Genomic DNA, 14,565 nt, shown 5'->3' with positions numbered 1-14,565 from the left:
GCTTACCTGAAATGACTTCCAGAAGTAACATGAGCTTCAACCCATCTCTGAAATCCTCATCAATGTTCTCGATCTGAGTGCCAGCTTTCCTCAGGTGGGAGTTACACCAAGCAGTGAAAGTCTGTGGGGAAAGGAAGTAGTTTAGTCAAGGGTTCAACACACAAACTGCAGGTTTTAAAACACTTCTTTCATGCTGTATGTTAATCAGAGACTGTACCAACGGCTACCACAAATGCAGCAACCACCAACTTTAAAGTTGGAAAATTGGAATGCGATACATACTAAACTCATGCCTTTGAGTTACAGGTTTATTTTATTTATTGTGTTTACAACCTATTTAAGACCAAACAATTAAACAATATATATTTTATGTGGAGCTTTAGACCCCATTCACACCTGAGCGTTTTGTAGCTTGAAGCTACAAAAACGCTGGAGGGGAAAAATTCTATTATTCTCAATGGAGATGGTTCACATCTCCACTCCATGTCGCCCGACGCCGAACGCCTGAAGCTCAAACAAGTTCCGGACCCTTTTTTGTCACTCGAATTGAGCAGATTTGGGCGTTTTTCTTCTTTTAACATTGGTGATCTTTTGCCCTGCACAAAATCGCGGCAAATCGTGGTAAAAACGCGGTAAAAACAGCCGCAAAAAAACGCTTGAAAACGCTACGCTCAGGTGTGAATGCAGCCTCACTCATAACAACTTGATAAAAAATAATGGTTCTTAAGCATGGAACATACAATTCACATGAATTATGCTACCAAAATGTGTGTGCTGTAACTTGCCTCCAGCATTGCTCCCGTCTCTTCTTGCCAGAGGCTGCCATTTTGCTGAAGCCCAGAGCCCATGAACAGCAGTAAAGCAAAGATAAAACTAAACCCATCGATTTAATGGTTTCAAATGGCGGGAATGCTGTCACATTTGTTTGTGCTTTCAACCAGTCAAGCTATCAAAATGGTTGAAGTCCTAACTGATCAAAATATGCAGCACCACGGCTGTGGAAGATCAAACAGAAGCAGCTTCCTTGGCTGTAAAGGATCAGAGTGTTAATTTGTGCTTTAAAGCTGTCAGCAGATGGACCTCTACAAAACCATCAGTGCAGTGTATTACTGAATTTTAAACAGTATAGCCCATTGTATATCGACCAGTGTATGGTCAGCTTAGGAAACACGCATACCTATGTGCGCTTAGTTTGAATGCAGCCTAAAGATCGAGATCTAAAATGTGATTGGTGGACATTTATGAGGCGGACAATTTCTAAAAGTACACAGAACAGCAAAGACTTCCAAACGGATAGATGTAGCTAATGGATAACTTGTGGTTCATCCTTTCATGGATATTCAGCAAAACGTCACAGCTAAGCTTGAAAGTAGTTGTAATTAAAGGGACACAGCATCCAATTTAAACTCCTTTCAAGCCTTATTCATTAGATACATGACTGCGTAAATACTAAAGGCCAACTTCAGCATTTCCTCCCCTACACTTCCTTGTCCCCCTGGCATTTTTTAAGATGCCGTCAGTCATATGACATTGCAGGGCTATCAATAATGCCGCGAGTAGTACTGATGTGTTGATGTCTCAGCATAGTTATACTAGAAGTGTGGGATGCCATGTTTACTCCCCCCGGGATGCAGACCCATGGTACCCACAATAACAGGGAGTGCAGGATGTCATGAAGACTCAGGAGATCTAGTGACAGAAAGAACAGCAGGGATCAAAGAAACTTTTAATACTATGGCCAGGCGATCAATTTATAATATCAAAACTATAAGCCGAGTTGGGCTTTAAGAGAAAACTGAAGCGAGGGAGTATGAAAGCAGCCATTGCTGACTTCTGAACATGCTGGTTGCCTGGCAATCCTGCAGTTTCCGTAGCTTAAGTACCTTAACCATTTCAATTTCACAGAGCTACAGACCTGGAGCAAGCATGCAGATTAGAAAGTCAAAGTACTGAGGATAGTGAGGGAAGAGCAATAGCTTCCCCTTTATTTTACTTGCATTTTTTTTTTAATTATTCAAATGGGAGGCCCCCCCAGTAAAATCAGAACATCCAGGCATGCTGTGGAACTTGGAATCTGTAATAGTAAATAGCAAAACACACAACGCACTGAAGGACCTGACCTGTCTCCAAATGCTGATAATCCCCTAAAAAAAATTTGTAACAAAAAAGGTGCCTCATCAGGGACAGCATATGGGTAGCTCCTGAGGAAAGCGATACATAAAATAAAATGATTTACAACACTAAGCAAAAATACAAGAACAAGTAGAAAGATCTTTGAATTGGTGCGTGACATGGAATGAGTGTCCCATGACATGGCACCACCCAAGATATGCCAGCTGGGCAGAGCGGGTGTAAATTCAGTCACAGTGCTTGAATCAGGTGCCAGCCCAGAAATCTGTAGTAAGAAAAACAGATCTGGGTCATTTCCTGAGCTCCCCCCTCACCCGACTGACTCATAGCTCCTGAAATAGGCGCACAATTATCGCTCACAGCTATCCTCTGCACACACAATACAAACAGTTAACCCCTGTGTGCCACATCTCTGTGTGCAAAGTAAAGCACTGTGTGATCTCCACGTTAGCCTATTAAATGCAGTTGTAAGTAGCATTCAAAGCCACCACCAACTTCTTCCAGAAGCGCATTTGTGACGTCAGGCACTGATGTTGGATGAGAAGGCCTGGGTTGCAGTCTCCAGTCCAATTCAACCCAAAGGTGTTCTATTAGGTTGAGGTCAGGACTCTGTGCAGGCAGTAAAGTTCCTCCACCCCAAACTTGCTCATCCATGTCTTTATGGACCTTGCTTCGTGCAACGGTACAAAACATTTGGTGAAAGGAACTACTAATGCCGCGTACATACAATCGGAATTCTTGTCGGAAAAAGCTGATGGTTTTCCCGACGGAATTCGGCTCAAGCTGTCTTGCCTACACAAGGTCACACCAAATTCCGATCGTTTATAACGCGGTGACGTACAATGCGACTAGAAAAAGGAAGTTCAACAGCCAGTAGCCAATAGCTTCTGTCTCATAGTTGAATCTGAGCATGCGTGATTTTTGGCGTGTCGGAATTTCATACACATGATCGGAATTACCAATAGAAAGTTTTTCCTTCGGGAAAATTGAGAACATGCTATCAATTTTTGGCTGGCGGGAATTTGGACAACTAAAATTCCGATGGAGCATACACACGGTCGCGTTTTCCGATGAAAAGCTCTCATCTGTCTTTTTCTGTCTGGAATTCCGATTGTGTGTACACAGCATCAGGGTACCAAGTCATTTTGGACAATTTCATGCTCCCAACTTTGTGGGAACAGTTTGGGGATGGCCCCTTCCCTGCTCCAATATGACTGCGCACCAGTGCACAAAGCAAGGTACATAAAGATATGGATGAGCCAGTTTGGGGTGGAGGAACTTGACTGGCCTGCACAGAGTCCTGACCTCAACCCCCCCCATAGAACACCTTTGGGATGAATTAGAGCAGAAACTGTGAACCAAGCCTTCTGGTGCAACATCGGTGCCTAACTACTGCAAAAGGTGGGCCAACTCAATATTGAGCCCTACGGACAAAAACTGGGATGCCATTAAAGTTCATGTGCATGTAAAGACAGGTGTCCCAATACAATAATAGAGATATATATCTCTCCATCTCAATCATGCACACACCTATAATCCATATCTATATTGTGGGGCAGGGAAATCCATTTGCTTGCCCCAAAAGAAAACTTGCTAATAGATTTTATCAAAGCGGGCTTTCCCCTTTTTCCACCCCTTCCATGCTGGAATCGGAGTTGGTATATTTTAGCTGGGAGTTGGACACATTCATTTGCAAGTCTGACATTGATGCAATAACAGCCTAGGGAGGGGCAAGTTCCTGTATAATTACATGAAGGCTCTCGATACAGAAACCATCTCAGGGCGTAGCACAGGGGAGAGACCCTAGATACACCTCTTTATTACATCAATAAGGACAGATTGAGGACATTTTGGACGGAGCACCTTTTACAGCATCAAGACTTACTCATATCGTGCTGCCAAATTCTTTCACCTGTGGATTACACATTTCTATTGTTACACTGTAAAAAGGAATTACAACACCCAGCCCCTATACTGGGAGCCTAGCCCTACGAGAGCATGCAAAGAGACCCATTCCTGACATTCTTGCACCTTCCAGGTCATAGTTTCAGGGCCAGGAGAGGGATGTCCTTGAGAGGGGGCAGGTGAGCTGCGTGGAATGCAATCCACTGAAGTCACAAGCACTTCCTGTGAACACACCTTGTGCTCTCTGTGCAAAGACTCGCCCTGTGCTCCTTACTAGCTGCCACACCCAATGTGCTTGACTGGCTTCTGAAGGTCCTTCTGGTTTTAGTGTAGAATCTGAATCAACAATGCAAATTACAATGCAAAGCCGACTTCAACTGCCTTTTTTTTTTATATAACAGAAGGTCAGTCTACCCAAATATTTTTTTTTTTTAATCAAAAAAATCATATCAAACTGTTTTCTAAGGCCCCTTTCACACTTGTACGACCTGAAAGCCTTGTGACTGACACGACTTGAAGCAATGCCCATGTAATCTTGAGGTCTATGGACCTCCAGTCACATCAAAGTCGATCCAAAGTAGTGCAGGGACAACCTGGATGTCGCTGCGACTTGAAGTCGCACAGATATGAAGAGGAATCATTGGAAATAATGAGGTATGACTTGTCATGCGGCTTTGCAGTCCCAAGTTGCAGGACAAGTTACACAAGTGTGAAAGGGGCCAAAGGGTCCTTTCACAAGAACATTCTGTTTCATCAGACCAGTCACATCTTTTCAAAGGAAAAACAGGTCGGTGTACATCAGGTGTACACATCAGTTTTTTTCCATAGAAATGCATTGATGTCCGTTTTTCCATCAGTCAACGGATGAATGGGGAAAAAAAAAAAAAAATAAAAGGAAAAAAATAGAACGCCCGTGTGAAAGGGGCCTTAATCTCAGACTCTGGTAACTGGATTCTTTCCTAGATCTACAAACCTGCTCTGGCTATTATAAAAGGCTGTCTGCTGGGTTTTTATCCTATAAAGGAAAAAAAAACACAAGTGCATTGGGAACAACCCAATGAATGTGAATCCTCGAGACCCAAAAAAGATTGGAACAAAGTCAATAACAACCCCAGTCACACTTCCAGATAGGGCCCTTAGTGATTACATGCAGGAGATGCAATGTGGGTTCCCAGCAATTGGGGGGGGGGGGGGCGGGCAGCAGCCCCACTGAAAGCATTGAAAGTCTGACAACTCCTGCAGCTCATGGAGTTATTACCTGCGTAAAATCCACCCTGGACAGCCCTTGCAAGTAAATGCCCCATTCAAAAGTGTGAATGAGGCCTAAGAGGTCATCGCTCAGGCCCTCTATAGGGATTTAACCCGAGTCAAAGTCTCCATCTGAAAATGAAATAACACTTTTTGCTGGTCAAGCGCTTAAAGAGCCCTGCGAAGGTTAAATATCACTTCAGTACATGGGGTGCAGGGATAAGTTGTAATACCTTTTTCCTGGTTCCAGTAGCAGCCCTACAGCCTTCTCATGTACAACGCAGGGTCAAGAAAACTGCACATGACCACATCAGCGGACAGCCTACAGGCTGGAAGAGAACAGAACAAAGCTGGAGGGAGGAAGGCAAGTAATACATCTCATCTCTGCACCCCTAAAGAATATTAACATTTAACCCTTACAATGCAAGTACCTCCACTGCAAGGGTACTTTTTTTCAACTCCCAGAAGTCAGCTTTAGGCTAAAAATGGTCTGCTTGCTGTTCACAACTATTGCATTTTTTATGTTTTCCAAAATGCAACCCCAAAAGGTTTAAAAAATAAATGCACATTTACTGAAATAGACCAGATTCCACTAATGTACGTATGGTATGGTTTACCAAAGATTCAGATGAACACAAAGCGTTGTAAATACAATGTGACAGGAAGTTACTTTTTTTTTTTTAAATAGGCCTTGGTTTAGCTATAACCCACAATACTGAAACATTGCAGAAATAATGTTTGAAAGATCAATCATTTCACTGGTCGCCAAAGCCAAGAAAAAAATAAAATAAAAAATAAAATAAAAAAAAGTTCAAGACAAAAAGAGGCTGTCAAAGAGCAACAGGTGTCTGGTCATTTTAATTTACAGAACTCACATAAACCAAAAAACTTTCCTGCACAATGAAAGAGTTGTTTAGTGTTCTGCAGATTAGCGTGCCCGGGTTTCTCAAGCAGAGATGGCTGCCAATTAGTTGACCATCTAAAAACGATAAATGTATTACCCTGTTTTAAAGTATCTATCTTACATTTATATTGCTGCTGTGGTCACCTAGGGACTAAAAGTATGCAGCACTTTCTCTTACATGCCGTACAAGCTGAGATCGCAAGATGGACAGCGCAACCCCCCCCCCCCCCCCAGACTTCTTCCCTATTCCCGGCTTCCAAGCAAGATCAAAGAGGAACCAAGGGATTTTATGCTGAAAAAAAAATGATGGTTCATTTATAGGTTTACAAGGAAAAAAAAAAAAAAAGAAGATGGGGGCGGTATTGGCACAAACTGTGTCTGAATGGACACACCAAGCAGTGGCTTGTGTCACCCCTTAGCAAGCCGCTTGCTGTGGGAGCAGGGAGGGAGGGGCTAGGTGCGCCGGCAAGGGACCCGAGATGAGAAGATGAGGATCTGGGCTGCTCGGTGCAAAACCACTGCACAGAGCAGGCAACTAGAACTTTTTTTTTTTTTTTAATTTAAAAACAGACTTTAGTATCACTTTAAGGTCACTGACTGTGGGAGCCAAGTGGACTCTCCACCCACTACTACTACTATCATCTCCATCATAACTGGCACATGAAACCGTAAAGCTACTGATTCAGGGGAGTAGACCATTTTCATCCCAATTAAGACCCGCTTTACATAAGGAGAAGCGTGTCTTATGGAGCAGGGCTCAGGAGCAAGCACACACCAGTGCTCCCATTGTAACCGGCTTGCTATTGGTAGCACTGATGCAGGGGGAGGAGCCAGGACCACTAGAAGGAGCCAGCGAAGAGGAGGATTGGGGGCTGCTCTGTGCAAAACCACGGCACAAAAGAGCCTGACTAGCAAGAACTTTGTTTTTTTTAAGCAAACATTTAATATCTTTTTAAGCCTATCCTACATCTGATAGTCTGCTATTCAGAATGCATTTATTCAAATGTCATACAACTAATGCCCTTTAATGTTTGTGGAAGCTTAGTCATGTAGAAAAATGCCTGCCAGCACCCAGTTGCATCCAATTCACAGTCCAGAACAGTTCATGGAGGGTACCAAAATGCCAAAGTGATGCTAGAATGCAACAGAGCGCGAGCAATACAGGATACTTTCTAAATACGACAACTTCGCCTATAGCCTTTATCCTAAGGCATTCATTTTCTCATTTACCTGTCCATATTGGTATCCCATTTTACTAAAGATTATGTGAAGAGAATAGTGTGTATAGGTAGACCATGCCAGCTACAAAATGTATTCCACTGCTCTCCTAGTTCAGCATGTCATAGCCATCACTGGTGGGAAAGCACATACACACCATCCCTCACAACACTCAAGGCAGTCGGGCTTGTTACTGTCAGATTTGTCCATATACCTTCAGTTTTGATATATGGATTGTTCATCAAGCTCCAGCTTTTATCACCCTAGAATCTAATCAGCCTATCCTTGGATTCTGATGGGAGCAGCACGCGTATGAAACAGGGAGGTGATCACACCATTACCATAGAAACATCAAATCCAAAACAAGAATCGGGCTTCCCACTAGAAAACAAAACAAATGTAAAATGGCCAAGGAGAACACCTTGTTGTCAGGACCACTTGGAAAATCCAGAAACAGAGGGGGGAAGACCCGACGTCTGTTATTTTATGAGACCTGTGCAGATATTTTGCACACACTTTTAGCATCCCTGCCATTGCTGAACCTGACATATCTAGCGGTGACGTTACATAGTCTACTATTGTTTGTGGGCAGTGCCTTACTCTTCCCCACTTTATCCCAAGACTATAAAAAGTTTTAGCCGGAGTTCCACTTCAAAGCCTGATACATCATTAAGGTATTTTTACAAACAGGCGTCGCTTGCACTTGATCTTTAACCCACCCTCGAAGTCTGAAATCCAGTACTTGGCAAGAACGTAGCGATCCATCTCACCTTTCACGAGTTACAGGCCTTGAACAAGTATGCAGGCTGGAAGTTATGACTTCACCAGATTAACACCTACACTGGGTCAATGACTTGCTAGGTGAGAACTGATAAGGATGACATCCTGGGAGTTTGCATATGTAAAAAAAAAAAGTAATGGCAGATGACATATTTCCACTACGACTTTACTTAAATCCCAATCACTTCAACATTGATAAGTGTGAGTTATTAGCTCCTATCTTTGCACTCCACTCTTAAACACAGCAAAACAGAGAAGACTTGGGACAACGACACTTATCTACAAGGACTGATGTTAAAGAACTCCAGGCATGGTATATTTTGTCACAGGTGCATTGTTCTAGCTTGGGTCAATGTAACTATGAACTGTATATACCATATTTGGCCAATCCCCTCCCCCAGAAGATGGAAATCCCTGAAGCAGACACGGTCATGCCAGTGATCTCCATTTGCTTCTGGGTCACATTCCTACCTGATGCATTGTGAATATAATAATAGGTTGGCCCCTTGGCACAGGCACCATTCAGAAAATGCTTTGCAATTTCTTAATAAATGCAAAGCATTCTCTGATTAGATGAGGTGCAGAGGTGGGGGGGAGGAGACCTCATGCTCTCCACCTCATCCAATCAGTGAATACTTTGCATTCATACAGAAGATGCAAACAATTCTCTGAATGAAACCCGTGCTGACTTCCTGCATTCACAATGCATCCGGCCGGCCAGAACAGAAGTGAAGTAGTGGTGTCTCTACTCTAGCGATTTCCAGGGGCAATCGGTCAGGTATGTCATATACATAAATATGAAAAAAACATATCCGCCACACTCCACAGTTCATTCAGCTTGCTGTATTTATTATTGATGCACTGAAGTTTCAGCCAACCGAAAACGATAGTCTGAAAATAGGGTTTTCCAGTGTTGTGCCAAAAAAAAAAAAAAAATATGATAATGCAGATAATGGCTGCTGGAAACTCCCGCAATTTTACATTGCTTATGGTGGGTTTAGACGACTCAAATGCATCAAAAAACACAACGCGGGTGCGTTTTTGGGGCAGTTTGCCAAAAATGCAGCAAGCAGGATTTAACACCGCTTCAAAAAAAAAAAAAAAAAAAAAAAAAAAAATAAAAAAGTGCCAATGGCTAGCAATAAATTAATTTAAACTTCTATTAATGAAAAACACACACACACACACACACTGTTTTGGCCAAATTTTAATTTCGGTGCACCACTAGTACGTATTCGTTGTCAACAAAACATACGTCATCTCCACCAGGGAACCAACCTTCCTTGATGCGTTTTGCTACTCCTGGCTTGCTCACAAGGACAGGCGAGCAAGCCAGGAGTGGTAAAACGCATCAAAGGAGGATTGGTGGGGACATTGTTGTATACAGTAATTTTGTTGACAACTAATAAATATGGCAAGAGGAAAGAATAGTGGGACGCAGCTGATACATTTTTTTTTTTTACATTTTTAATGGAGAGTGGAGACGAACTACAATGGTTGGCACCCAAATTGTCCATTTAAAGAAGGGGCGATTCTTGAGCATCAGTGTGGATTTGGGTATTGTATAGTTACATTGATCCAAGCTGGACCAACATACTGTGTAAAAATATATGCCTGGAATTCATTTATAGGCCAACTATACAATCAGATTTCCTTTAGCTGTACTAATAACTAGGTTATGGTGCAAAAGGTCCTGTGCAACTGGAAAGAAATTGATTACATTGTTCAGGTTTGTCCCAATATTGCACGGTTTTGGAAATGTAAATGAGATTTACAGGGACTGTATATTCAGATTATAGCGTGCATTGGCCACCCTTACAAAAATATGTATTTTTTTTTTATTGGAGACACGAATTTAAAAACAGGAGTCATTTATTTTGTAAAACTTTGTATCTTCCACTAAACCTATGTGTCAGTTGTAAAGTGCAACAACCAAGTATAGTCACCAAATGTTGTAGACTGGACAATAGGAAAAAGGGGCCATATGTGCCAGCTGCACTAGTAACACATATTCCTGAAACATGTGTGGCCCTGGCTAGATCCTGGGCAGTCACTGCAGGCTATCCAATTTCAGTTTAACATGTCCCCAGGGAGTTGTCTTATGTTATAGCACAGCTATCAGAGGACGAGTCAGGAAAAGCACTGCCTGAATGAAACACTGCTGACTAATGGGAGGACTGGGAATCAAGACATTTCCATGTGCTAATAAGCTTGGCAGTAGATGATTTCCCTTCCAAACCTGCAATAGTTTAAAAACAAAATGAGTAAACGGCCGAAGAGTGATAAATTTATAAAGAGGTGGTATCTAGTTACACCCCGACATGGTGTTTCCACTGTAGCAGACGTACTTCCTTAAGACCTAAAGGCAAGCGGACTGCCAGACATCATGTGGGGACTTGTAGAAAAGGTCATTTAGAGCTAAAGTACTAATTTTTGCCTTGAAAACACACTTGTTGACTCTTCAAGATGTAATCATACTTGCCTCCACTGTGCAGTTCATTTTACACAGCGTGACCCTGATCCTCAACTTTTGGGGTCCCTCAGCGGCTCCTCCTCTTATCAGAGAACTCCCTTGGAGAAGCACTCTCCTGGGGGGTTACCTTGTGGGTGTGCTCCCGAGGCCATCATTCGGTGTCCATAGACGCTGAATGTAGGACTCGGCCCCACCCTTCCCAGAGCCTGCATGATTGGATTGACAGCAGCGGGAGCCAATGGCTGCACTGCTATCAATCTATCCAATCAAGAGCCGAGAACCCTGGGCAGAGATAATAGACAGTGAGTTTTTTGTGTAGCTTGTACCTGAAAGTAAAATAGCTGCCAATAATCAGGGCTTCGTTCTGGAATGTATTTAACACTATGGCGGCGCTATAACATTTGTGTAAGGCTGGCCATAGACCACTTGAATCTCGGCTGGCTCAGCAGTAACCGGCTATTCGTCAAACCATGTATGGGCACGCTTAATGTACCAAGCTGGTCGAATTGGATGTGTGTTCAGATCTCCATCCACCTGCATGGTGGGGATCTTGTGCTAAAATGTTAATTTTACAGCAGGAGTAGGCAACCTGGGGCCCTCCAGCTGTTGCAGAACTAAAAGTCCCATCGTGCCTCTGGGAGTCATTGTAACTGCCAGCCTTGCAATGACTTATGGAAAATTTATTTACACAACAGCTGGTGGGCCCCAGGTTGCCTACCCATTTTACATCACAATGTAGGTTTGAAAAGCAGCAAAGTTCTCCTTGTCCAACACTTTAAAGTGGCTGTAAATCTTCTCCTATACCCAATGAATTGAACAGCCTCAGATGATACACAGACGAAACAAATCTCCCTACATAAGTTTTACATGAATATCTGCTGTCTTCAGCTTGCAATGTTCTTTAGAATTCTAACATCCTGTTTTGTAGAGTGGCGATTGGCTTTCATGTGGAAGGGATTCAATTCCATAGCCTGGCCTATTGATTGCAATAAAACTGTAAGGGCACTTTCACACCGAGCAGTGCCATTATTTTTAGTAGTGCTTTACCGTAGTTTTTGCATCGCTTTTAGGCTGCTAGCGGGGCACTTTTAACCCCCACTAACAGCCAAAAAAATGGTTAAAAAGGGCCCACAAGGCACTGCTTACCATTGATTTCAATGGGCAGCGGCGCTTTAGGAGTGGTGTATGCACCGCTCCTACACGCCTCAAAGATGCTGCTTGCAGGACTTTTGTGAGCGACCTGCCATTGCACCTCTTCAGTGTGAAAGCACTTGTGTTCTCACACTAGAGAAGGGTCTCTTTACATAGCGCATCAGTGTGAAAGAAAAAATAAATAAAAATTACACATACACTCCCACCCCACACACATAAAACACATGCAGAAAGTGTGCCTACTTACAACAATTACATTACATATTGCTGTAAATGTCAGTGAAAGCAATAATTCCAGGGCCATCATACATGGTTAACTCTAAACTGATGACCTGTTAAAATCTACAAATATGGAGAATTGTGGGTAACAAAATTTGTCACCGTTTCACGAGAGTGCACAATTTTAAGGCTCAGCAGGTTTGTTATCTCTGTCCGCATCAAAACGCATCTTTATTTCACCAGAAATGTGTGTAATATATTGTGTGCGTTAATATCTTCAGTGGATTTTTTTACTGAAAATGTACATTTGTTAAAAACGTGCTTATATGAGACACAAAAATTGCGACTCCACCATTTTATTCTTCAGGTCTTTGCTTTTAGAAAATATATAGACAAGATATAATAAAAGGACTCCAGTTAAAAAGGAGGCATGCACAGAGATACATTATCCAAAAACAGGGCGATATGGGAAATTTCCCAAGGTACTAAGAACACCCAAGAAGTAAACACTGGCAGGCTATGAAAGTGAGAAGGTACAGCCATTTGCATCAGAGGTCTGAAAATACTTTGTGATGAGGAGGGCTTATTTAAAAGTGCAATTACTATTAAAACAAACTAAAATCAGACGTGAAAAGCGTCTATAAAAAAAAAAAAAAAAAAAAAAAAAAAAAAAAAAAAAAAAACACACGAGGAGGGAGAGAGAGGAAAAAAAACAAAAAAAAAAACTGGGACTCAGAGGTCCTAATGAAAAAAACAGGCCAAGAAGCTAAGCATTTAGAGGTCAGTGCAGATACCAAATCATGTGTTATCACAGATTGGTTCCTGCGAGTAAGTCTGACCATACATTATACAAAGTTTCTTCTACAGTTTGCCTTTGGATTTACCAAAACCATATACGAGGTCAGACCCAAACACTTTCAATTTGTATGCAATCAGGCAAACTGTTGGATTACATAGCTGAAGGTAAACCTAAAGGAAGTGTAATTAAAAATAAAATAAAAATTGTAGAATGTATGGCCAGCTGTGTTTTATTTCCATCATTCTTTACTGGATTAATCCCACAGAGCTGCACTATAAAAGTAACATGACTGGTTACTATAGGCAACAATTTATGAATGAAGCCCAATATCTGGATATAGATAGGAGTGAGGAAATCAGCATATACAGGGTCATCAGCAGCAGCTTGATGCAGCAAAAGAGATGGCAGAACTTCTTTGGGCGAGTAGACTGCTAGAGCGGGTAATGTACTTGGTTTCAGGTAAGACAGCAATGCCATGAAAGAATGGAGGAGCGGAGCTGCTCTCCACCCTTCCTGCCTGAGGCTAGCCAGTATGGCTGACATTAGCTCAGCTTAGAGGAATGTGGCACAAGCAGATCATGAAACCAGCCATTCATCTAAACAAGTACAGGGAGGGGAGAAGATTCCCATGAATGTGGCATCAAAGCTGCAGCTCGTTAAAGCTAAATACACAGCCTTGCCTATGTGTGCCCCTCTGCAGGACAAACACATTTCCATGTTTGGCCTGACAAAGGGCCTCATGGGATGTGTGCTGCTCACATGGAGAGCATGCTGGAGGAAGCCAGTGCATGGTAATTGCAAGGTCAATTTGCATTTTAACAATGTCATAGATTTTGCCGTGGACTGGGGGGGGGGGGGAGAGACTGCAAACACCCACAGATTTTATTGGTTAAACCTGACAACAGCCATTTACAAAAGGCCGTTTCCTGTGCCCAGACTAACAAATATCTAATAAAATTCAGAGTTGAAAAGGTGCGGCAGGAAGCTCTCCTGGCCCTCCTATAAAATGCCTTGCATCTCAAAAATGTTGTAAGCAACTTATCAGTCGGAAGGTGAAAGGCAAGACAGGAAGAAAGCCAGTAAGCACACAGGGGTCAAGGCACTATGTCTTGGCAAAGATGGCAATCTGCCTTTCATACACACACTACTAGTATGAACCATGGCCGTTTTTGGAATGTCAAAAGCAGCAACAAAAGTTTTCTAAGAGAATGATGCACCATTTCCTGGCTGGGCCACAGTCCAGCAAATGCACACAAGACATAATCAAGCTCAAGCCTTCATCGACAGGAGGAATTTTAAGCACATGGGAAAGGAAGGCCAGAAATGTGTGGGGACAGCGTGAAACCACTAAGAGCATTCAGTGGCCCCTGGATTCACATAAACAGCAACCAGGACTCCCACGCAGACAGTTAACCCTGTTGCTGCTAAATGGGAAGTTGCAGGAGCAGCGTCTCCAGACAGTTTAGGTGTGGAAATCACCCCATTTTAAAGAACGCTCGCAAGCCTAGCAGACGAGCATTTCCTGCTGTCTAATATTTCCGCCGATATACATTTGCAGTTAGCAGGATTTGAGCACTGACAAATGTCTTACGTTATGGCACTTGTGAATTCCATTCTGGATGGAGGAACAACAGAGATTTAGCGTGACAGAAAGACCAGGGATTACTATTAATAAACACGCGGAAACTATGCATTAATGTATACTTTGCTTTTCTAAAATGTAAACGGTATGAGGCG

At 42.6% G+C, this 14,565-nt stretch overlaps 1 protein-coding gene across 1 annotated transcript in view; it reads right to left on the bottom strand.

Annotated features, from left to right (window-relative positions):
- Positions 1-14,565, bottom strand: part of ACTN4 (actinin alpha 4) — a 103,448-nt gene that overhangs the window by 46,398 nt on the left and 42,485 nt on the right. The window contains 1 exon segment of the mRNA XM_077480257.1: positions 7-121. Coding sequence (XP_077336383.1) covers positions 7-121 — 115 coding nt within the window.

This window comes from Lithobates pipiens, unplaced genomic scaffold, assembly GCF_037356315.1.
Source record: "Lithobates pipiens isolate NorthernLeopardFrog02 unplaced genomic scaffold, aLitPip1_a1.2 Scaffold_1, whole genome shotgun sequence".
NCBI lineage: Eukaryota > Metazoa > Chordata > Amphibia > Anura > Ranidae > Lithobates > Lithobates pipiens.
This window is presented reverse-complemented; position numbering and strand designations above follow the sequence as displayed.